We start from the raw sequence: 26,090 nt of genomic DNA, 5'->3' as shown, positions 1-26,090 counted from the left end.
CAGCAAACACTGAATGTATCCAGATGAGGCCCAGGCTTTGGCCAGTGGGACCAGGGGCATGCCCTTTTAAGGTGGTTAAGTGTGAAGTTCAGACTGCTGACAGAATAGTATTCTGAACCTAAACTTCTTATCAGGAGCTGCTCTCCTCAAATGAGCCCAGTCGTTGTTTTGTCTGCAAAGATGTGGCAGTGAGGCAGAGGAGAGGTGAGACCAGATTGGGAGTTGGGAGTAAGATGTTTCAAGTAGTACATTTGCCTGTGTCACCCACTCTTACGTAATAGACAGCAGAACGATTTTCAAAGGTGCTGAAGAGAAAGGGCAGTGATAGCATATGCGACTCCATTTTGAAATCGCCGCTTTTGTGAATCTTCAGCAAATGTAAACTCCCTAAGGGCCAGAAAGATTACCTTGTTCTGTTATAGCTCCAGCTCTCAGCATGATCCCAGGCCCCCAGTGTTTCTGATTAAATGGTGTTTATCCAAATCACGACCTGCTAAGCGACAGAAAATTGAGGGTTTCGTAAAACATGTTTCTCATCGCATCTTTGATCTTCAGGTAGGCAACAGTCATTTTAGAGTTCATTCTGAGGTGACTGTTTATTTGCTTTATCTTTTCACGTGGGTAGAGCCTCTGTGAATGAAATAGGTGTCTGACCCTGGAGTCTGATGTGGTATATTTGATATTTCAGTGATTCTTCACAACAGCATGGGGTATAATTGTTGTTAAATTTGTCATAACCCCAGTTTCACAGACAAGGATGCTGAGAACCCGGAAAACTTAAATGACCAGCCCAAGGCCATCCAGCTAGGAAGTACAGCTTCTATTTTCCCCGCCCCCGGAGCCTTTGCTGCTTTCACTGCACCAGGCTGCATCCCTGTTCCCAGCAAGCCTGCTTTTCTCAGCGTATACTGCTTGCTTTTGAGTTGTTTTATTAGCTTGAAATGTTCCCAATGTTTAACTTTCCTACGGGGCCTCTTTTCATTTTAGGCGAAAGGGCCATAATGAACCCCTCTCCACTAGCCAGTGTACAGATGGTCATATAAATCCCACTGACAGTGTTTAATTTGCGGGAAATGTTCAGTTGCTGTTTCCTGTGGAGAAAGTGTCACGGCCAACCGTTTACTCTGCCTGAGTGCCTCTCCCAGCCTTTCCCCTGTCAGCAGGAGAGAGCAGGAGGTAGAGGAGCTCTGAAAGAGGCTGGGAAACCAGAAGTATGCTCACAAATATACGTGTGAGTTACGTGTTTCGTTACCCAGAAGCTAAGTTACAATAGTTCAATTTGGGAGAAAACACAGCAATCCTGGCAGACTTCTCTAGAGGTCAGTGAGCGCGCCCACTTGTGCACAATGGGGCTGTGAGCACAAGTGACCTCAGGAGTCAGAGGCAGGAGGCTTGCCTTGGCACAGGGCAAGTTTCTAAATTGAAACTTACCTTTGGTTGCTTTGGTTGCTTCTTTTCTCACAGTAGATCAATGTGCATCCTTGATCTGCTTTCTTAGAGAATGTGGTACAGAGCTCTTGTGATTAGACAGAGCATTCTTCTATTCAAATGTTACCTACCAAGAAGAGACTTGGCCCGGGCACTTTACGTTGGTATATCCTGGAGGACTGTGACCATGATAAGTGCCACATTCTTTCCCAAGTCAGTTCTGTCACCATTACTGCACAAGACTGTCACACTTCCTGAGCTAGCATGACCAAAGGATAATCAAGCAGAATCATCAGGCCTGCGAAACCATAGGCGGATGTCTTACTGATGGAGACCTTCAAGTGGAATTCTCTTGGTTTTTAGCCACTCTGCTGTATTTTTTAAAATAGATGTCAACAGAGACGTACATACCTTCGGTTGCGCAGTGTGGAGCTGCTTGGGGTGTCCCTGGCCCTGCTATCTCTTCTTCATCAGAGGGCACCAAGTTGACTAAATGAAAAATGCACAACTACTCAATCCAGGTGGCTGGCTTTTTGCGTGAAAACACAGGCAGGAAAGCAGGCTTGTCCCTTTACTCCCGATGAACTTAGATATATTTGGAAGTCTTCAGAAATTCAGGTGAGCAGTTGAATTTGGTTGTCCAAAGGCCTTTGCTCCTTTTTCATACTGAACCCAGGCATATTTCTCGGTGCTGAGAGCATCCACAAAACGCGGCTGGTGTGTTTCTGCCTGCCCACCTGCCTGCCGCCGCCGTGTTTTGCCCAAGTGCTCTGAGATAATCGGACCAGCCTTAGTGCTCATTGTGAACATACTAATTATGTTCTCTGTTTCCACAGGGTTTTCAGGAGAATTTAATCAGTTGAATTTATTGACCTATTTTGAAAATGTTTTTCTTTTTTTTTTTTAATTTTTTAAAAGTTTATTTATTTTTGAGAGAGAGAGAGAGAGACAGACAGACTGCGAGTGGGGGAGGGGCAGAGAGAAAGGGAGACACGGAATCTGAAACAGGCTCTAGGCTCTGAGCTGTCAGCACAGAGCCGGAGGCAGGACTTGAACCCAGGAACCGTGAGATCAGGACCTGAGCCAGAGTTGGACACTTAACCAACTGAGCCACCCAGGTGCCCCCCAAAACGCTTTTGGAATTACTGGTGATGGGCTTACAATGTCCCCTCCGCATGTGCCCAAATAGTGTTCTCCAAAAGTGCCAGTGCCCTGCAGGATGGATGCAGGTGGGGCTGGGGGGAAGGGTTGCTTATTTTCGCTCTGCTTTCTCTGTTATTCCCGAAGAATTATTTCTGGTTAAAACAAAAGTCACTGCTAGCTACCAGGGCGAGCAACATCCGATCCTTTGAAAGGAGTGATTCCCTAAAGGAGATGATTGGTAAGGTCATTTTTTATTTTATAGGTTGCAGTGTATCACCTCTGATCCAGCCTTACCAGCCTGTTTCTTACCGGAAGTAGTCTTTTGAGTTTCAAGCTCTGAAATGGTTTTGTTAAATTGGGCTGCTTGGATTCCAGGTGCTCAGCATGGCCCAGAAGGGAGACACTCACAGGCAAGAATAACACAGTTCTGAACAGCTAAAGTGTTGAGCTCCTCCTCTCCCTTTCTTTTGGAAGGGTTAAAGTGGACAGTGTTCCTATTCTTTCCTGACATTCCGCTTTCCACGCCCATTCTTTATTCAGCCTGCAAAAGAGCGGCTGTAATAATCTTAGGTGGCAAGATAATGTAGACCAGGACAAACAGAGCCCATCAGCTGCTGGGTGAACTGTCACTTGGTAAACAATGGTAGCGGCCCCTGTGCCTTCTTAGCTACAGCTGGGACTGTGCAGAGAACATTTTCATTGTCCAGAGGGAAATGAGGTGGATTATTTGTATATTACAACAGACAATAGTTTCTGTCTGCAACTCCCAGAAGATGGAATTATTTCAACAGTAGCCAGACGACTGCTCCCCCTCTCCAAATTGGGTCTGTTTAAAGAAACGTTATTAAAATATTAATGTAGAACTAGTTATTGATTTCGGGTTGCTTAAAGGAGGCTATTATTTGAATAAAACTATCAGTATGATCAAGAGTTTGCATCCCTTAAGTTCAGATACGGTGCACTCAGTATCCACTGTGTTTTTAGTTTTTATTTGTGGGTAAAACTGTTTTCATTGAAATGTGTGTCATTTAATCTTGGTTTACTCTAGTGCGCACATGGTGCCTCATTATTTCTCTAATTTGATGTATATAATAAGGCTCGATCTGTTATCTGCAGGCAAAGGGGAGTAGTTGGGGAGCTTTGCATGACTTCAAGATTCCATTTTATATGTGAAATTTGAAAAATAGATTTAATTAAAACTAAATTAGCTTTTTAGTGAGGTATGCAACAGACCTGATGTTAATTCAATATAAAACTTGATTAAGGGCAAGTTTTTTCTTAGTTTCTGTGTATAAAAAAACAACAGCAATTTTCTACTTTTACTTACTCTGTCTAAATTATATTTGCCAGAAACATTATATGTTCTGCTTGATTTGGTTTTCTTAAACATTTAAATGGCAGACATTTTTAAGGTTCTGTAATACAATGTATTCTAAATTAGGGCATGCTGTCAGAAAATTAATGTAATGGTAGCTTGAAAATCACTATCCATCATGACCCTAATCTGAATAATCACAGTTTTTGCTTTTCAAATGTCTGCTGCCAGCTTACACGGTTTATAATTTGCTTTTCTTGTAACTTCTTTTCACTGAACCTGAAAACTGCTTTTTTTTTTCAAGGCGCTATGAAAAGAGTTGAAACACTGGCCTTGGTCCCATCTCTGCAATAGACTAGTGTTGAAAAGCCATTTAAATGTTTGGAATCTCAATTTCCTCATTTTTAAAATGGGAGTATTAATATCTTTGCTGCACATTGCAGTGTTTTTTTCTTTTTTCTTTTCTTTTTTTTTGAGGACCAACTGAGATAATGGATATACTCACACATTGACAGTTGTCAAGATCTAAAAATCTTAGCTTGCTTTATTATTTCACATCTATGGCAGGTTTTTTAAAGTATGACTTAAAGCGTATTATTGTTCCATTTGTCCCGGTTGTTGCAAATAATTTATAGTATTTACTGGAAAGAACATGTGGGCTTGCAGTCTAGCTTCTATTTGTTAGCTATGAGGCTTTGGACAGATTTACCAGCATGAGTTTGCTCTCCTTGTCTATGAAATGGGGTAATATGTTCCTGGCAGGTTTAGTAATGAAGGGAAAATACTGAAAAAAGGATGTCTTATGTTCTACAAATATTTATTTAGATAACATATGAGTTATAAAAGCAGTGATTCAAATACATGCAATTATAGTCTCTCCCTAATTTTCTTTTCAGTGCAACTAATGTTGGTGATTATTTATGCCAAAAAATGTTAGCTGTTTACATCTGGAGTAATGAATGATTTGGAGGTGTGGGTTCATCTAGCCCCTAAATACTGTTTGTTTGTTTGTTTGTTTGTTTGTTTGTTTGTTTGTTTTAGCTTGTTGTGGTTGTTTACACATCTATATGACATCCAGCATTTGATATTAGGGTCGATGAGGGTCCCCCCCGGTACAAAATTTGAAAACTAGAGAACATTTTTATCCCTGGAAGTTGTATCTTATGTTTTCTTATGGCTGTATCACACTTTAAACACTTTTGTTTGAGTAACAGGTAATTCCAGGCATTAATGACTTTGGCTTTTATAGATAAGCTTTCTAGAAGGAAACATGATCACAGACACTTCCTTCCATGAACAGAATGGCCACAGTTACTGAATATTTGTATGCATGCATATACATGTTGTGATTATTGCTTATATTGAACTGTTTTTTTTACTAGTTACCCAATGAAACAATTTCCTTTTAACTGTACTCAGACACAAGTGTGGAGAATAGGCTCTTTCTGAAAGTCAGATTTATCATATACATGGTGAAACCTGAGGAAAACTTGACCTTGATTTTGAAGATTCAGGACCAGTCACCTAATCTTTACTAGAAGATTGACATCCATAAGGCCTGTTTTAAAGCTTGCAGTCTGCAGTTGGTCTCCGCTAGCATGGGTCTGGTCAAGGGCAAGGCTCCCACACAGCGGCATCACAGCCTCAGCGTAGGGATTGGGCGTCAGTCTGCCAACTTCTTCTTTGCTAGAGGTTGGCAAGCACCTTCCCGAAAGACCTGTGTTCTCCAGTTCCCCGAGGAGCCCAGCCTGTCCATCCCGTTCATATATGTAGATCAACTGACTGGCTTCCGTGCTTGGTCCATGAGCTCCTAGTCCCAGCAGATTTTCTGACGAGGAACGAGACTTATAGGAAGAGATCTCCATGAAGGAAAAAAGAACATAAAAAAAAAAAAAACTTGCTTATACTTCACAACATTTTCAATGTTAATATTTACCTGTTTTAAGGCACACTAGAGCATCCTATGTTTTTAGCGGGGTTGTGACTGTTGCTATAGAAATTTTGTAAGAACACTCAGAAGCAGAGAAGAAAAGACATTTTATTCATGTGACCACTGGGAAGTGGCAAAGCTTTCTTCTTTAACATCCGTTCTTCTTGGTAGCCCATTCAGACAAGCTCCATTTGGAGTCATAGTCAGTTGAGTAAGTCATTGTCTTAGTTAGGGTAGTGTGGGCAGATTAGGGAGAATCTATAGACTGAGGTTTGCGGGTATGAGATACCACACCTGTGTTCCTTCCAGTAGACGGCTTCGTATGATCGAGTTGCCTGGACAGCTGTCTTTACCCTGTCTGTGCCAATTTGTGTTTTTCCATACAGATTCCCAATTTATTTGTTACACTTACACTTAATCTTTTCCAGGATAAATTACTCTTCAAGAGATTCCCTTCTGGTCAATTTCTTGTCTACCTGAGGCTTTGATGTTGGGAAACTCTTGTTCTTTATTATAAGTAAATCTCTGCTTTTAAGAACAAATGCAGGATTAGCGAGGGTAGAGAGAATCCAGAAACAAACTGAATAGCAGGCCAAGACCTGACAACTTAAGGTGTCCGTGTCACAGAGAGTTTCTTGCCTTGACCCTCAGTGTTAATTGAACAAAACAAATGGGAAAGACTGAGTGTATCCTAGTCTGGAGGCATTTAAACCAGCAGTTACCAAACTAATCAAGAAAATTCCTAGAATGTTTTTCTTAATCTCCCACCCTCCAAATTACTCCTCGTTAAAATCTTTTGTAATTATTTCAATAGAATTTCTGTCTCGCATATTGCAGCTACATCTGTGGGTCTGGGAAAAATTTTTCGTGATTCAGTTACAAGACTGGAACGACGCAAGGGTGCGTTTAAGTTAGATTTTGGTCATCTTTACGATTTGGTCTTTGTAGGTATTGACCGATGTTTATGTGTGTTCTTCCCACAAATACTTATTGAAGGCCTGCTGCGTGGCTCACACTACTCTGGGCGCTGTGAATGCAGAGGAACAGACACACAAGGGGTCTGCCCTCCCAGAGCTTACATTTCAGTATGGGCCACAGACAGGAGGAAGCACAAATAACTTTTAGCCAGTGGTGGTAAGAGATGGAGAGAAAACAGGGAAGGCAAGGGATTAGAGACCTGGTGGGGATGGGTGGTCAGGGAAGGCACTGTGTGTGCACCTTCTGGCTTATGTGATAGTGAGCTCTGTAAAAGCTGGGGAGGAACAGAGAGGGCCAGGAGTCCTGGCCCTATGAGACCAGCAGTGTGGCAGGGAAGAAGGAGGCCCTTGGGGAGGACATTTCTCAGCGCAGTGGGAATCCCCCTGGAGGCTTTGAGGGGTATGGTCTGAGTTCCATAGTAGAGGATAACTCCGGGTGGAGAATGGGCTAAAGGGGAGGCAGGGAGCCCCACACAACTTGTCTATGTGTGCAGCTGCTCCCTTGGGAGGGATGAAGGCAGGGACTAGCAGTGGTGTGCAGCCATCACAGGTAAGAGAGCGCCCTGCAGGTTTGTGGCTGTGTTGGACTGAGAGCACTGGAATGACTGTGGAATGGGAGGGAAAGAGGAGGGCCAGAAACCACTCCTGGGTTTCTCCTGAACCTTCATGCTGAAGGTCCTGAACCTCCTGGCGTCTTCATGCTGGTGCCAGAATCAAGTGGAGATAGGAAATAAAGCCCAGGTGGATGGAAAAACACCACCCCAGTGTGTATTTGACATCATGCAAAAGGTTGTACCTTTGAAATTGAGTCACATAGTCAGTGCTGAGATTTGTATGGTGGTACAGAGTTTTTAGAGACATTTGCAGGTATGTTATAATTCCAGGGCATTTCCGTTTTACGACCCCACTAAAGTTTATGTCCTTTGAAGGCGGGCTCTGTCCAACTCCTCTTGACATCTAGATTGTGTCTTAGAGATACAAGTTTAGGTCAACGTTTGGTGTGAATCTAAAGGTTTAGTTATCTGCAGAGCCGATTTCATTTATGATTCTGATTATGTAAGAAAATATGAGGAGGGGAATAAGGCTGGCAGGCTGCAGTGAATAATCCATCCTGGTTTTTAGCCTCTGGATCCATGAGATTTGAATAGACATCTGAGGATATTGTCTTGTGTGACCATTTCCAGAGGTCCTGTCACACAGGTGTGGCCATAAGCCGGTGGGTGAGTGTACAGGTGGTTAATATTTAGTATTGCTGAGCAGGGGGACACAGGAGACACCATCCTTTTTCTGGTGGCTTATGAGTCAACTCCATCTGGCTTGCGTAGGATGAATTGGACGAACTCCGTGCTGAGATGGAAGAGATGAGAGACAGTTACCTAGAGGAAGATGTTTACCAGCTGCAGGAGCTTCGGCGAGAGCTGGACCGTGCTAATAAAAACTGCCGAATCCTGCAGTACCGCCTCAGGAAAGCAGAGCAGAAGAGTCTGAAAGTGGCTGAGACTGGTCAGGTGGATGGCGAGCTCATCCGGAGTCTGGAGCAGGATTTAAAGGTGAGTGAGCTGATCAGGGTTGAAGGGCGGCTTATTCCCAGAAGGGGCTGCAGGGGGAGGGGAGGGGCGGGATCACAGATCTGAGACTGCAGCCCTCGGACCCACTCACACAGGGTCCTGATGTTCCGGTGGTGTTGCTCTCTCAACAGATGCCAGCATAAACATTCTTCCTTCCCCTTATGGCTTATAGGGAATGTGTAGTCATTTGGCTTTGACAGGCCAAGATTTAAACCTGCCATATGAACTGGAATCTCAAAACGTAAGGGAAAGAAGTCATAGTAAGGGATCTACAATTAAAAAAAAAAAAAAAGAAAGAATTGATATCCGCCACTTAGCCTGACAGTTGTGTAGAATTCTACAGAAACGCCTTCTTAAAATTTGGAATATTTAAAAAATCTATTGATTATCAATTCAGTGATGGTCAAAGGCCACTCATAAAGGTTGACTATGATCACTTAACATTTTTATTGTTACTTAAGTTTCTAGAATGCAGAAACCTGAAATGACCATAACCCAGGTGTAGAGGTTTGATTTAACCGAAGGAGAGAGAGGATCATAACTAATCGTCTAAAGCTAATTGTCTAAGGTGTTTTTGAGAAGCACTGGCAGAAGTGGGAATGAGGTGAAGAAATTCCAGACTTTCTACCATTTGCTCTCTCCATGGGTAGCGTGGCTTCTCCTGTGCCGTGATTATCAAATCATTTATCAAGAGGTGAATAATGCATAATGTCCTCCTCATTATGGGAGCACTTATGAAATCTCATTTCGCCTTTCATTATGATAACAGGAAAAGAATCTTTGTAATTCTATCAAATCTATAAACCCCTAGCAAAATGTCACTCAGTGGGATGTAAGGGTGATTTATATTTCTTTTGCAAAATCTTTCCTTGTTTCCTTTTAGAAGGTTAAAAATGTTTAGCTGCTTTTAACATTCAGATATTTTACTACTGTAGACAATTTAAAACTTGACCGTATCATTTTACAGGATTATTTTGATTTTTTTTTTTTTAAAGCAGGTGGGTTTAGTATTATCTTAGGGAACAGAACTATTGATTGATTGGTTGGTTGGTTGGTTGGTTGGTTATTGTTATTGTTACTATTATTTCTAATTTATCATTAAAGCATGTGTGCCTGGGCAGAACTGGCATTCTTGGTGATACTCTGTAAGGAGGTAGGGCTATTCACAGTAGCCTTTTAATCAGATAAAAAGGTTGTATCCTTGCTCATAATGTGGATTTCATGTTTGAAACTAATACCTCCTCCTTTAAAGAGAGGCTTGTTAATATTGCCAGGGTCTTTGCCCTTTACTGTGATATCATATCACTTAATGATCCTGCCTCAAAAGTTGTTCGAATGTGCCTTTAGCACGCAGAAAGCTTCCCGTTCTGATGACTATCTCTGTTGGTTGATACAGGTAGCCAAAGATGTATCTGTTAGATTGCACCACGAACTTGAAACCGTGGAGGAAAAGCGTGCTAAAGCTGAAGATGAAAACGAAAGTCTCCGACAGCAGATGATTGAAGTGGAAATATCCAAGCAGGCCCTCCAAAATGAGCTGGAGAGACTGAAAGAGGTAATCCCAAAATGTATGGGGATTTCTTTCTTGGGTTTAACTGTTGGGGGTTTTGGGACTCCAGGTGTCCCATTTGGTGAACTATGGTTTATTAGTATGGCCCAGAAACCAAGAATGGTTTTTACATTTTTCATAGCCTTATAAAACAACAACAACCACACAAAAATAAACCCAACAAAGCAGGGAAGACTGTGACAAAGACAGTATGTTGTTTGCAAAGCCTGAAATATTTGCTGTCTGGCCCGCTACAGAAAAGGCTTGGTGAACCGTGGTCTAAAGCTATTTTTTTTTTTTATAATTTCCATTCAGATGAGCTGGCCATTAATTCCTCTTATGGGCCCAAATGGAGTATATTATTACTAGAATACAAAATTAAGCAGTAGCTTTTTTCTTGAGTCTTCTTTTCCAATGAGCTGGAAAATATGTTATGGTTATCTACTAAACCTGTGTAAACAGATAATAGGCGTATGCCCCCTATAGCTATTATTCAGCCAATATGGTTTATTATTTTTTTTAATGTTTATTGGTTTTTGAGACAGAGAGAGACAGAGCATGAACAGGGGAGGGGCAGAGAGAGAGGGAGACACAGAATCTGAAACAGGCTCCAGGCTCTGAGCTGTCAGCCCAGAGCCTGACGCGGGGCTCAAACTCACGGACCGTGAGATCATGACCTGAGCCGAAGTCGGATGCTTAACCGACCAAGCTACCCAGGCGCCCCGCCAATATGGTTTAAATATAGGTTTTTCTTTTCTTTTTATTTTAGGGAGTGAATGTATTCTAGCACAGCGATCTAGAAAATGAGTGTGTGTGTGTGTGTGTGTGTGTGTGTGTGTGTGTATTTCCTTTGCATACAGTACTGCAAATCCTGTTTTGTTGTTGGCTTCCATTATAAGGAAGTCCACAAAACCATTCCTCATCCATCCAGCCATGCATCTGCCCACACTTAATTCAGTCCCCGTACCAGGCCCTGGGGATGCAGCTAGGAATATGGCAGCACAGCCTCTGTTACTGAGATGTTTACGGTTCAACTTGACATGTGGATATTTCTACTTCCCCACCCCCATCCCCTCACAGCCAGTCAGGTGCCCTGCTGTTCCTTGAGTCTGGGAGTGAGGGATGGTAGCCCACATTCTTTTTCCAGGGATCCATACCCCTGGGACTCAGTCCCTCACCTTGAGGTCTCTGCTGACATCTCACCTCAGCCACCTTCCCCTCCACACTTGCATATTCAAGTTGCCCCTGCCTCCACCCTGGCCGTCCTGATCCGTCTTCCCGTCTGACACATTATGGATTTTGGTCAATTACTTGTATGTTGGCAGCACTTGTCTGAAAATGCCACGGGTTTTATTTCTTTGTTGCCTTCACTAATGTGCCTCCAGAACTTGAGCTGTGTGGGAAGAGGATTTGTCTGGGTAGTTCACTGTGGGGTCCCTGTGCCTAGAACAGTGCCTGGCACTTAGGCGGTGGTGGCATCAGGGAATCACAAGGTGGGGGAGTGAATGAAGGACAAGAACGTGGAGCTGTGGTGACCACAGCTTGCCTAGGGACACAGTGAGCTTCCCAGCGGAGGGGGTAGAGTCTGAGAATGTTCTTTCTTCATGGGTAACCCTTGCTCCTTAACTTTCACATACACTTACCCCTGTGACTGGGGGAATTTCTCCTCTCCTTGTGGGTCTTTTTACCTCTACTAGTAATTTACTTCTTTCTACTTTTTCTTTTTTTTTCAAGTTTATTTATTTTTGAGAGAGAGCGCACATGTGAGCAGCGGAGGGGTAGAAGGGGGGAGAGAGAGAGAGAGAGAGAGAGAGAGAGAGAGAATCCCAAGCAAACTCCATACTGTCAGTGCAGAGCCCGATGACGGACTTGATCCCACAAACCATGAGATAATGACCTGAGCTGAAATCGAGAGTCCAAGAGGCAGATGCTCAGCTGACTGAGTCACCCAGGCACCCCCTTTCTTTCTCCTTTGACCTAAGTTTGCCGGAAGGTTTGCCATAATAGTTTCTTTTCCCAAAATTTCCAGTTTGAGCCTTACCTTGATGGTGTAGAAAATATCTTAGGAATATATTTTATAAATTTTACATGTGTGTCTGCTTACCTATAAGTATATAAGTTACATATACACATAAATGAGGAAATAAATATCTTTAAAGCAAACAAAGCTGCTCTTGCACACGTCAGTGGATTCGCCTAGGACTTGGCATCAGGTCACAAATAGCTCCTGAGGGAGAAGAAATGATTGCTGACGTTCAAAGCCAGGCAAGGGTGAGGCAAGGATCTTCAGAGACCGTGATGTTGGCTCAGGCTGGATGTATACAGAGGAGGTGACAGGGCCAGCCTGTCCCTTCCACTGTGGGTTAAAATTACTCACAGAAATTGCTCGATTGGAATGCCATCGGTATTTTACCTCCAAGGTGCAGTCAGCCTGGTACGACTGCTTATTTCCACCAGGCTTCTAAACGAACTGTAAGAACTGACAGGAGTCTGAGGAGGGTAGGTGCAGAAGACTTGTACCGGAGGCAGCGAACGATGGGACCAGGCGATCCAAGGTTCAGAGGTGGTAGAGGAGGTATTTACTGCAAAGTGCCAGGTGTGGTCTCCAGGAATGGGTTCCTTTTACCGATGCCAGAAAAGAATACGCCATGAGCTTTGCTTCCAGGTGAGGATACTATTTTCTCCATCTTGAGTTTTGCTCAGTAGTAAATTTCACCTCCGAAATTTCGTAAATGGATAAATCACATTCTGGAAAAGGCAAGGAGAGTTCGTGCGTTTCACACATCTCTCCGTGACAGAAGTAGTTGCAGAGGACTGTGTCCTCCCCCCGCCCCTGCCTCCCTCAACCTCAGAGAACAATGAAATAGCTCATCTCTGTGCCCCTTCTGCTCTGGGGCTGCTGCTGAGGCTTCTCTCTAAAGCTTCAGACTGCCTTTTCAGCTGCTTGGGGGACTTCCCCATGATGGATTTCTCCTCGCACTTCAAACTCAGAGTATCCAGAAACAGACCCGCCACCCTCATCCCCACGTGAATCTCCTTCATCTTTCCCATTTGTACTAACGGTGCCACCGTCCTGTTAGTCACTCAGGCTTAAGCAATGGCACTTCTCCTTAAACCTCTCTTACTGTGCACATTGAGATCACCTGTTTTGTGCTTGAGGCTCTGCTCTTCTGCTTTTGCTCTCTTAGGGAAAGTTTTAGACCCTCTGTTCTATCCATACTTTGGTCTTCTCTCAAGTGACTGTTCGAGGGCTGACCCTATGCAATCAACACGTTAAAGGCAGGTACTTCAGTTTCTCCCTTCTCTGTTTTATCTTCTACATTCCCTTAAATCTGACAGTGTGACTCTTTAGCGTGACACAGAGGACCTTTCCTGCTGGGGACCATCCCTGTCTCCCAGCTGGTTTTCCCACTCCACTGCTGTATACCCTGAAGTGAAATAAAAGGCAGCAGAGCATGGTGAGAAGAATCTGTGCCCTTTGGTCCCTTTTGAACTAACAGAGTGGGTCCTAGAAAAGTCACTCTCTCCATTGATAGATAAGATGATTAAAGAGGGTTGGCAAAACTGAGAACAAACAGGGTTGATGGGGGGTGGGAGGGAGGGGGGAGGGTGGGTGATGGGTATTGAGGAGGGCACCTTTTGGGATGAGCACTGGGTGTTGTATGGAAACCAATTTGACAATAAATTTCATATATTGAAAAAAAAAGAGGGTTGGCAATATGAAACCATGAGGAACTGCCCCTTCTGGTTAGCTAGTTTGCTCTCCTGATTCCTTGTGCCTATTCACATCATGGTCTGTGCACCCAACACCCATATACTCCTCCACTTGTGCAGGCCCGAAACATTTTTGCCTTTTTGGAGAATATATTTCTTCTAGTACTCAACTCTATGGTGGAACATCTCAACAGGCTGAAAGTAGTTAATCTTAGCTTGGTTTCAGCTTCTTAAAGATTGCCCAAGTGCTTCCTCTGAACAGTATTTCATTCTACCAAAAATTTTTGAATACTTGTTATATGTTAGACACAGTAATAACTGGCCAGTTAGTTGGCACTTGCAAGGGACAGGGACATGTTCTAGATCGTTCCAGGCAATGAGGATTTTTTTTTTCTTATTGAGGTATAAGTTTATTGGGTATAAGGTATAAGGTATACCCAAGGTATAAGGTATAAGGTATACGAGAGGTATAAGGTATAGGTTTATTGACCTAAAACATGACATTAGTTTCAGGTATATAACATGATGGTTCAATATTTGTATATATTACAAAATGATCACCAAAATAACTGGTGATAACATTCATTACTAAACACAGGTATAAAATTTTTTTTCCTGTGATGAGAACTTCCAAGATCTACTCTCTTAGCAATTTTCAAATATGCAGTATTGTTAACTATGGTCATTCTGCAGTACAATACATCCCATAACTTATTTATTTTATAACTGGAAGTTTGTATCTTTGGACTGCCTTTGCCTCTTTTACTCATCCACCCTAGGGATTGTTGAATGAAGCCACAGAGAACTAACTAGCAGTCAGATTGCTCTCATGGGACATCTTTCAGTACCATTCAGGATATGATATTGATTCTCTGGGTTTGGTTGAGATTTCTTTTGTGCCTAGTAAACGGTTCAGATTTTGTGAATAGGTCTCGAGTGCTTGAGAGGAAAGGGTAAGCTCCAATTTTGGGGCAAAGACTTTAAATCCATTAGCTTGAAGACTCAAACTTTATAACTCACAGCAAGTAGTACATTTTGTATCATCATTCAAAAACACAAACATAAAGGTTTCACAAAATAATGCTTATCTTTGCCATATGGGATCCATTTTGATACTTTCAATTCTATTCAGTTCTGTTTTTTAAATGGTGGTTACAAGTTTAATTTACAGTCCATTAGTGGATTGCTGCAATTTGGAAAAATTTTATTAGATGGTTTGTTAATTGCGTTGTTCAAAAATTTTACATCCTGTATAGTTTTGTCTGCTAAATATATCTATTTAGGATAAAAGTATGTTAAAATCACCTGTTATAATTTTGTATTTAAGTTTTCTTCTTGTAATCTGTCAAATTTTGCTTGCATATTTTGAATATAAATGCATAAGTTTAGAACTGTTTTTGATGATGAATTGTTCCCGTTATCATTTGATAATGATCTCTTTATTCTAATGTATTCCTTTATTTTTTTATTATAAAGACTACTTTGCTTTTATCATGTATACCATATTTTTTTTGGTCAGTATTTGCCTAGTACAGCTTTTTGGTGATTTCCATTAGTTTCTGTTTTTCTATGGCATTATGATTTAGATGTATTTCTTGTGAATGGTCTATAGCTGTCTTTTTAAAAATGTAATCTGATAATATCTTCTTTAAAAATGTGAATTTAATCCATTTACATTTATTGTGGTCACTGATGTGTTTGAATTTATTTTTATCACTGTATCTTATGCTCTTAAACTCCATGCCTTTTTTTGTTTCTTTTTTCTGTTTTTTTAATGTTGATTTTGATTGAGTTTTTTTTAATTCTCATGTCTCTTGCTTAAGAATTTGTACATTGTATTATTTGAATAATTACTCTTACATATTTAACATGCATGTTTGACTTAACATCTAAAACTAATCACTACCTCCATTCTTCTCCTGAATAATGTAAGCATCTTAGAAAAGCTTCAACTCGGGGCACCTGGGTGGCTCAGTCGGTTAAGCGTCCGACTTTAGCTCAGGTCACGATCTCACAGTCTGTGAGTTCGAGCCCCGCATCGGGCTCTGGGCTGATGGCTCAGAGCCTGGAGCCTGTTTCCGATTCTGTGTCTCCCTCTCTCTCTGCCCCTCCTCCATTCATGCTCTGTCTCTCTCTGTCTCAAAAATAAATAAAATGTTAAAAAAATTTTTTTTTAAATAAAAGAAAAGCTTCAACTCAATCAACTCCTATATTTCATACTATTATTACATAGTATCATTATAGTTTCATCTTTTTGAAACCATTTCCCCATAAGTTGGCTAATGTAATAGTTAATCCTTATTTAGATTTATTTACACATTTTCCACTGTGTCATCATTGCTTTTTGAGTGTTACTCCTTCCTTCTTTCCTTCCTTCCTTCCTTCCTTCCTTCCTTCCTTCCTTCCTTCCTTCCTTCTGAGTTCACTTTTCTTCTTATTGATCTATTAACATATCCTTGAGTAGTTTTTTTTCGGTTAATGGTATCTTCTAAAAATTTTTTTATGTCATCCCCAGCCTTGAAAGATATTTAGTCAGGCATAGGATTTTAACACTTTGAAGACAGTATTTTAATTATCTTTGGCTCTATTTTGCTATCAAGAGGGCTGCTGTCAGATAATTCTCATTTTTGTAGATGGTCTGTCTTTACTTCTGGTTACTTTTATGCTTTTCTTTTTATGTTTGGTGTTCTGTAGTTTCAATAAGATGTATCTAGATTTATTTTTATATTTTATGAAATAATCATTATCAATCTGTTTATGTCTTTAATGAAATCTGGAAAGTTCTGTCTTTGAATAATTTTCAATAGTGTTTCTTCTCTGTTCTCTGTATTACTTCCAGAATTCCTGTTAGTCTCATGTGGGAACTTCTGTTGATCATTCTTATTCTATATTCCATCTTGCCTAACTGTCCTTGTTTGTTTTTTAAGATCTTCTTACTTCTCTGTGCTATATTTTGAATAATTTTTTCATTTCTTGTCAAGTTACAAATTATCTTCTTTACAAAATAATTTGTTTTATTAATCCACTAAGTTTTTAAAAATTTTTTAATGTTTTTTATTCATTTATGAGAGACAGAGACAGAGCACGAGTGGGGAAGGGGCAGAGAGAGAGGGAGACACAGAATCTGAAGCAGGCTCCAGGCTCCAAGCTGTCACCACAGAGCCCAACGCTGGGCTGGAACTCACCAACAGTGAAATCATGACTTGAGCCAAAGTCGGATGCTTAACCGACTGAGCCACCCAGGTGCCCCATCATCTACTAAGTTTTCATTTCAGTGAGTCTACTTTTATTAGTATTTTTAAAATTTAGCTTGTTCTGTTTCATAAATTTCTTTTTTCCTCATCTTCTGTTATTTCTTCTTTAAATTTTGAAACATTTTAAAGTCATAGCCTCTTTCAGTTTGTTCCATTGTCTTAAATTCTTGATGTTACTAATCCCTGTGTTTGTCAGATCTACTTCTCCCTTTAAAGCGGATTTTTTTTAACGTTTTATTTTGTTATTGAGAGACAGAGAGAGAGACAGAGCATGAGCATGGGAGGAGCAGAGAGAGAGGGAGACACAGAATCAGAAGCAGGCTCCAGGCTCTGAGCTGTCAGCACAGAGCCCAACGCAGGGCTCAAACCCACAAACTGTGAGATCATGTCCTGCACTGAAGTCAGAGGCTTAACCAACTGAGCCACCCAGACATCCCTAAAGTGGATTTTTTTTTATGAGCTCTTCTTAGTGGGAATTCCCTGAAGTTTGTTGACATGCTTTCCGATGAGATTTTGCATTAGTCTTTTCCAGATGCCTCAGTAGTATTATTGGTCCAAATATAATTGTTAATTTGGGACTTGTGGACTTGTGTGCCAAATGCGTTGTGTCAAATGGATATCAGACTTGTATGTGGCATACATCTAAAGATTTTTATACTTAAAAGGAGATTATTTTTTTCACCACCCAGTGTCCTAAGCAGAAGCTTATTGCTCTCACCCTCACTGAGTGATTTTGAGTTTACTTCAGTGGGTTGTCTGGGCGCATTAATTGAAGAATCTTCTTACACCCTTGGCTTTGAGGGCTTATTTCTGGGTGTGATAACTTCCATCAGTCCCTCCTGCCCTCCACACCCTAATCCCTTATGCATTTCTGACACTAGGGAATTTTCCTTTTGTGTATATGCGAGTCAACTGTCTACAAATTTCTGCTTTTTATGTTTTCTTTAGCATTTCTAGCTGTTTTGGGGTGGGGGGAGGGCTCGTGATAGTTCAGTGTGCTATGTTGCCAAAACAGGATGTGATCCTTCAGGGTTCAGCAGAAGCTTTCCAGTAGCAGCTCTCAAGTGCCACAAGTAACCCCAGTGGTCTTCCAGGTCATGACTCAATGACTCAGCACTTTTGTCCCCGCCTCTTGGTTCATTTCCTTCCACCTTGCTACTCATCAGTTCCCATCTGCCCTGGTTTTCTTTTTTTCTTTTTCTCATGGATTCAGCTACATCATGGCTTCTACTTAACTGTATTCTTTCTCTGTAGGTATCTGACAGGGACTGAATGTTTTTGTCCCCGCCCCCCTGCCAATTTATATGTTAAATCCTAATTCCCAATAAGATGGAATGAGGAGGTGAATCCTTTGGGAGGTGATTGATTTATGAAGGTTGGAGCCCTTGTAGATGAGATCAGTACCCTTATCTAAGATATCCCAGAGTTCCCTTGCCTCTTCTACACATGAGGACACAGTGAGAAGATGGCTGTCTGTGAACCAGGAAGTGGGTTCTCACTAGACCCCAATCTGCCAGCGTTGTAGGATTTTTTACCTCAATACCTAGGGTTCGTTGTCTCACCACTTCGAAGAATGAAGAGGTGGACACAAAATGAGCAGCAGGCAAAAGTTTATTAGAGTATAAGATTAGAAAGGAAGAATAGTAGGAAAGCTCTCTTTACAGAGAGGGGACGTTCGAAAGTGAGTGCCGGCAGACTACAGGCAAGGGACTTTGTTTTATAAGGTTCTGGTCCCCACCCCGCTTCCCCCTTGTTCCTTCTCAAGTTCTACCCTTTTTGGCTTGATGGCTCCAGGTGCTGGGTTATCCATTCCTGATTGGCTCGTTTCCATTGTAGGAGGGGTGGTCTGTGGCCATGCCTGCCTTTCCCTGTGGGTCATACACTTTATGGTCTACTTCTTATTTTTAGTTAGGTCTTTAGTCAAATTACTGAGGGGAACCTGAGGGGAGGGAGGGAGGTGATTATAGTCTTAAGAGTAACCTTACACCCAAGGGACTTTGCTGTGGTCAGAAGTTCCCAGCGTTGTTCCAAAATACATGTTTTTCCCCACCCAGGGACCTCGGAGCCTAACCTTTCCCTCTCTGACTATTTTATCCTTTCCTTTCCTATCATACCAGCACCATGGTCTTAGGTTACCCAGCCATCAGAATTGGATCAGAGATAAGGATTTGTTCTTTAAGCCACCCAGTCCGTAATATTTGTGTTACAGCAGCCTGAAAAGACTCAGTCAGTCTTTCTGCTTTTTTCTCAACCAGTGGGCGAGGAGTTTTCTCTGTGTGTCATCACATTCAAACTATCAGGCGGCTGAAAAGTCTGGAAACATTGGTGTACAAACATAATAAATGGTTTATTGCTATTACACTATAGTTTAATAAAACATTATCTGTGTTTCCAGACTTTATGGTCCTCCTTATAAGAAAAAGATATGCTTAAGTGAGCCAGTGTAAAGCATCTTTGGGCAGAGTCCCCATGCCAGGGCCTCTCCTTGGACACTGACCAAGTTGTTGGCAGCTGCTGTGCAGTCAGTCAGGGCCTCACTCCCGGCCCCGTCAGCAGTGGACGGCAGGGCCGGCAGGGCGTGGGATACAGGCAGGCATTCTGTGTGTTAGCTTGGCAGGCTCTCCAAGACACCTCAGAAGGAAAAAAGTAGCATCTGGTTCCATTTGCTGGTTTCATGAGTTAAGGGGGCAGGGTGACTCTAACTGGAGAATAGGAGGCGGGGAGAACTGCAGTGCCCTGAATGATATCCCAGTGAGCTGGCCTGTTAAGTTAATAATGAGGTGAGATGGGATGATGGCGGGAGCGGGAAGAATCAGGGTGTCTGGTTAAGTCTTCTTCCCAAACACTAAAGCATGAGTAGAGTCTGGTGTGTGTGTGTGTGTGTGTGTGTGTGTGTGTGTGTGTGTATGCACATGTGCAAATGTATGTACCTGTGTGTGTGCATGTACACATACATGCAATGTCTGCACAGGAGTCTGGAGGGAAATGGTCTTTTGCACGTTCTGATGAGACCAGGAGGCAGGGATGGGATTAGAATAGAGCCATGTCAACCAAGGGAGTAAACACCGGGCCAGAGTTCAGAGGCTGGGGAGGATTAGGAACAGGGCAGCAGCTGCAGGAAGATTTGGCATAAATAATTGTGAGTGCTTAAGCTGTAAATGGAACAGTTTTGGTGTCTGGGAAGAAAGAGGGTGTGTGTGTTCCGTTCAACAACCACAAATCGTACTAATGGCTGATTTCACACACTTGCTGGAAAGGCAGAGGGAGAGCCCGTTACAGTCTCTTCTGGCCACTCACAGTCACTTGGAGCCATTTCTTGTCCAAATCAAGAAGGGCTCATCTTAAGGTCTTCTAGAAGGACCCACTAGACAGCGGTCCTTACGCTCTCTTCTTGGGCGTGGTCTCGTTTGGGCCTTGGCAGGCCTCAGGACGTGCACGGGGCAGGCTCGTTTGCTGCTGCTTGCTGGTGCGCTGTGCTGGAGGGGCTGGCGGGGAGGTGGGGCTTGCCCAGGTTAGAGTTTTCAAAATGCTTTCATTTCTTAGGTTAAGTTACTTTGTTAAGTTTTATGGCAGAGGACTGTGTTACTTCCACGTGGTGTGGCTGTCACGTTGGAGGAAAAGAAAATGGTGGCGAGGACAAAGGAAGGGCGGTGGGAGGAGTGACTGAATTTGACGGCTGTCTTGTGATCAGGTGTGAAGGCACGCGTGGCCAGACCCAGGCCTGGGGACCTCAGGCCTACTGAATGTCGGAGCCAGAAGAATCCCGGAGATGAGTGGGCCAGCCTTCCTATCACCTACACGAGGAAACCGAGGTCTGGGTGGGTTATGAATGGCGGCTACGCCAGGTCTCCCCGACTCCCAGCAACTCTTTTCCACTCCCTCTTTCCTCAGCTCTAGACCCGCCTCCTCCCTTCTCTACAGGCCCAGAAGGAAGAGGCGGCTTCCCAGGTCAGAGTGGGAGGCGAGCACTTGTGGGGCCAGCTTGACTGGGGTCTTCAGGGGAAGCTGCTGGAGGAAAGCCGCTCTGGTGGGTTGGTGAGGAAGGGCACCCGTGTCTTTCTTTGACCCATTAAGGCTTCTGTATAAAATTAATTTCTACTTTTAGAAGTATTTATGAAGCTGCTGCTTTCATCTCTGCTGAGAAAATTATAGGAAGAAGGAGAGCAGAACTTGTCTTTGAAGAGAGTGAGCGAAGGCCTCCCAACCTGCCCTACCACTTGCTCCCATGGGAGCCCCCCAGGCCCCTCCGCCTCCCATCCAGCTTGGAGGTGCCTGCCATTCTTCCCCCAGGACTGTGCCAGGATGCCTCTTCTCCCTGTTGAAATGCTGCTCGATCTTTAAGAGTCTCCCAGAAATGCCATCTCCTCCTTGAAGCCTCCTGCAACACTTCTGACCTCTGAACATTCTCATATGATCAAATCATCACACGGTTGCTAGAGAAAGTTTGAAAAGCAGAGGGAGAAAGTTTCCATCATGCTAACTCCCAGAGGTAGAGCTCATTTTTCATATGGAATTGGAAACATAGTTCATATAGGTCTTAGTATAGTATTTAAAAAAATTTTTTAATACTTGTTTATTTTTGAGAGAGAGGGAGAGACAGACAGACAGAGTGTGAGCGGGGGAGAGGCAGAGAGTGAAGGAGAGACAGAATCCGAATCAGGCTCGAAGGCTCTGAGCTGTCAGTACATAACCCACCATGGGGCTCGAAACCACATGGTGAGACCATGACCTGAGCCAAAGTTGGATGCTTAACCAACTGAGCCACTCAGGCACCCCCAGTATGGTATTTTTTTAAATGTTTATTTATTTTTGAGAGAGAGAGAGAGAGAGAGAGAGACAGAGCATGAGTGGGGGAGGGGCAGAGAGAGAGGGAGACACAGAATCTGAAGCAGGCTCCAGACTCCAAGCTGTCAGCACAGAGCCCATCGAGGGGCTCGAACTCATGAACCGTGAGATCATGACCTGAGCTGAAGTCGGACGCTTAACTGACTGAGCCACCCAGGCTCCCCTAGTATAGTATTTTTTTTTAATTGAACTTTTAGTTTGGAGACTCGTAGGTTCGCATGCAGTTTTAAGAAATAATGCAGAGGGGTCCCGTGTATCCTTTACCCAGTTTTCTCCAGTGGTAAAGTCTAGTCTGGTATCATAACCAGGGTGGCGATACTGACTCAGTCAAGCTGTGGAACAGTTCCATCACAAGGATCCCTCACCTTGACCATTTAGGGCCACGCCCACTTCTCTCCTGTCCCCACCCCCATCTGTCATCCCTGGCAGCTGCTGTGTTCTCCCTTTCCAAAATTTTGTCATTTCAAGACTGTTATATACATGGAATCGTTCGGTGATTAACCTCTTGGGACTGGCTTTTCTCACTCTGCAGTGTTCTCCAAAGGTTCATCCAGATTGTTGCGCATGGCCTTTGTTGGTGCCCTTTCACTGCCTGGTAGTATATGAAGGTGTTCTGGCATTTACCCGTTTGCTAGATGCAGGACACCCAGGTTGTTTCTCGTTTGGGGCTTTTGTGAATAAAATTATCGTGAACATTTGTGTGCAGGTTTTTGTGGGAACATAAGTCTTCGTTTCTCTGGAATAATTGCCTGAGGGGGCTCGTTTCCTGGGTTGTACAGTATTTGCATATTTCCTTTGCTTTTTTTTTAATGTTTATTTTTCAGAGAGAGAGCGTGTAAGAGTGGGAGAGGGGCAGAGAGGAGGGAGGCAGAGGATCTGAAGTGGGTTCTGTGCTGACAGCAGAGAACTTGATTTCAGGTCTCGAACACATGAACCATGAGATCATGAGCTGAGAAGTCAGAGGCTTAATTGACTGAGCCCCCCAGGTGCCCCGCATATTTTGTTTTCTTAAGAAAGTGCCAAACTGTTTTCCGGAGGGGCTGTCCCATCTAACATTGCCACCAGCAGTGAATGAGCTCTCCAGTTTCTTGGCATCCCCACCCGCATTTGGTGTTGTCACTGTTTTTTACTTTAGTCATTCTGATAGGTGATCTCTCATGGGGGTTTTATTTTATTATTATTATTTTTAAGATTTTATTTTTAAGTCTTCTGTACACCCAATGTGGGGCTCAAACTTAGAATCCCGCAATCAAGATTCCCACAGTCTTCCGACTGAGCCTGCCAGGCGCGCCCCTCATTGTGGTTTTAATGTGCATTTCCCTAATGGCTGATGATGTTGGACATAGTTTTACATGACCTTTGCCATCTGTATTTCCTCTTTGGTGAAAAGTCTCTTTATGTTTTTTTGCCCATTTTCTAATTGGATTGCTTGTTTATTTTACTGTTCTTTGTTTAGACTGGTGTTGAGTTTTCAGAGTTTGTTCTGTATTTTAGATATGGTCTGCAAATATTCTCTCACTCCAAGCCTTTTATCCATTCAGTAGGGTCTTTCTCCCTCCTGGCATACGTTTTTAATTTTGATGAAGTTCAATTTATAAATATTTCCTTTTATGGTATCAATTCTAAATGCTCTTTGCCTAGCCCTAGGTTTTGAATATTTTCTCCTAGCTTTTGGAATGTTTTATGGTTTTATGTTTTACATTTAAATTCAAATCAATAGCCCCATTTTGAATTCACTTAGGATATGGCATGAGACTTAGGTGAAGTTCATTTTTGTGCCTACGATGTCTAATTGCCCAGCACCATTTGTTGAAAAGGTTATTTTTCCTCCACTGAATTACTTTGCACCTTGTCAAAACTCAGTTGGACATATCTGTGTAGGTCTGTTCCTGGGTAATCTGTTCTGTCCCACTGATCTCTGCTAATAAAGCCTTGATTACATAGCGGTATAGATCTTGAAAGTGCTTTCCCTGTACAATGTCTGCCCCAGCTAGCGGTTTGAGAGTGTCGTTGGGTCCCTTAGTGGCATTTCAGAACACCTACATCTCTGCCTTATGGGATACATATGTGTGTCTGTACATCCCGACCCTTATCAAGCATTCAGTAAATATTTGTTGAATGAGTGAAAGTTTCATCATCTCTATTTCTCCTTGAGAAAGAGCCACACCATATTTGCAGATCTCCTGGTGAGGAATTTCTGAGTCTGTAAATGATTACTTCAGGACAGTTAATACAAACCAGTAATTGCACTCTAGGTCAAGTATTTTGACAGTGACTGTGTGTGGGTCATGATATCACCCTGTCTGGTTAGTGATGAGGAAAGCTTCTGTTGGTTAGCTTCCTGTGTATTCAGACAGGCTCAGGGTGTCCACCACTGGGGTCCTGCCACACCCAGCTGTCCCCTGTGAGCTGGGTGGGCTCTTCTGTAGCTGTTAATGCAGCATTGTCACCCACAGGCACTGTGGGCAATGCTCAGATGGTCTTTCGGGGCAGAGGATGGCCCCTTTGGGATGGCCATATCAGAAGCAGCGATGCTGTCTGTGTGAGCAGCCTTTGGTCTGCAGGCCACAGTCACTTCCCCCAGAGATCTGAGACCCAGCTATTTCTCCCCTACCCTCAATAGAACCTTTCTTGGCATACGGGAATCTTTTATAATGCGGGGTGTGCCGCTGAAACATGCTGCCTGCTGCTGTGTGAACAGTAGGCTGGAACTTGTGAATTGCAGTGAAATAGACACTGTGTTCACATTGCTTGTCTTCAAAAGTAATCAAAATATAGACAGAGCACATATTTCTGTTTTAGACTTCACTAGAATGTTAAATGCATCAAGTGTGCTTTGGGAGTAAATAAAAAAATACTTCTCTTTTCAAAATTTACATTTGATACTTCAGTCTGTCAGACTTATATGCTAGAAGCCATGTCGCTGATGCGATACAATTTAGGTAACTTGTCTTCAAATGCAGAGTCAAAGTCAGAGAAATAGGAGTGCTTAGAAATCCTGCATGGTATTATCTATTTCCTGAGTGTACTTTCTGGGTGTTTCTCTGACTCAAGTGAGAGTCATCATATGTTGAGTGCTATGATTATGAGCCAGATAAGCAATTTTCATTCTTCCCCCTAGGAATCAAAAATTACTCAGCATTGAAAAGACACCAAGGTATACTTCTGTATCGTTACACAAGCATACAGGATGTCTTGCTATTGAGCAATTGATCAAGCGGTGTTTGAATTTCTGACCTCATCGTCTGACCTCTGATGAGCCTCAGAGAAAGGAGAGACCCTAACCATTCCCAGGGCACTTTTCCTCATGGTTTATTTGTGCAGGTTGGTTCATCCTTTTACTGAAAGAACATTCATTTGGGATGGTTGGGTTCTCATTTTTTCCCCAGCGTCGCAGGTGCTCTTTCCCATGACCCACAGTAATTGTACCAGAAGGAGGGCATGGAGAAAAGGGCATCAGGTGGTTGGCAGTTGAGTTTGGTTGCTGTTCACTTTTGGATGCTGGTGGGAGCTGATTGCCCAGGCAAAGCAATGTTTATTTATATCAAGCATATTTGTGTTTATTCCTTTTCCTTCTTTCTCTCTGAGAGAGAATGACTGGGGGGGGGGGGGGGAGGGACAGAGGGAGAGAGAGAGAAAATCCTCAGCAGGCTTCATGCCCAGTGAGTGGCCTGATGTGTGGCTCGATCCCATGACCGTGAGATCATGACCTGAGCCGAAATCAAGAGTCAGAGACTTTAACAGACTGAGCCACCCAGGCGCCCCCATGTACTTGATTCTGAAGAGTTGGAGTAGACCCCTGTCCCATCACACACGGATTCGTCTCTCTGGCCAGAGGTGTGGAGTGAGCAGGAGGGCAGTTTGGGGAAGCCAGTGGTGGGGCGTCAGGGCACCAGGCATTTCTCTGTGGTTGGTTCAGTGACCACACAGTAGGGATGTGAAGAGGCTCCCAAATGCTTGATGGCCTGTGTTTATTCATGGGCCTTCATAACGACTTTTCTCACAAATGAGTGAAACGAAATAATTTCTGAGATTCTTCCATTTATTATATTTGTAAATCATAAGAAAAGTAGGATTTAAAGATGACGTCATTGTATGCAACAGTTGTCTTTCTGTTTTGGCCTAATGTGTGTGTTGAAAACACTTTTGATGATCAAGAGCCTTAAATACTCCTAACTGCGGAAGGTTCTCTTTTGTCAACTGAAGACAGTTTTCCCACTGGCTAACCCATCCCATGTAGGGGCGGGGCCAGGCCACTCTTTTGCTTTTCGATTTTGAAGCAACGCTGGGAGTTTTATGTTTGTTTCCCAGGGTTTCCTTGTGTTAAGATTTTTGGTTTGGGTTTGGAGTTATTTTTAAGCAAGATT

General features: G+C 42.9%; 1 protein-coding gene across 13 annotated transcripts in view; it reads left to right on the top strand.

Moving 5' to 3' along the window:
* The window catches only part of MTCL1 (microtubule crosslinking factor 1), a 130,680-nt gene that overhangs the window by 2,540 nt on the left and 102,050 nt on the right, over positions 1-26,090 (top strand). For all 13 annotated transcript variants that reach the window (XM_043558307.1, XM_043558308.1, XM_043558301.1 and 10 more), the window contains exons 2-3: positions 8,119-8,343; positions 9,758-9,916. In XM_043558307.1, the coding sequence (XP_043414242.1) occupies positions 8,119-8,343; positions 9,758-9,916 (384 nt within the window). The remainder of the gene's footprint in view (positions 1-8,118; positions 8,344-9,757; positions 9,917-26,090) is intronic.

The sequence above is a fragment of the Prionailurus bengalensis genome, chromosome D3 (genome assembly GCF_016509475.1).
Source record: "Prionailurus bengalensis isolate Pbe53 chromosome D3, Fcat_Pben_1.1_paternal_pri, whole genome shotgun sequence".
In the NCBI taxonomy this organism is placed as follows: Eukaryota; Metazoa; Chordata; class Mammalia; order Carnivora; family Felidae; genus Prionailurus; species Prionailurus bengalensis.
This window is presented reverse-complemented; position numbering and strand designations above follow the sequence as displayed.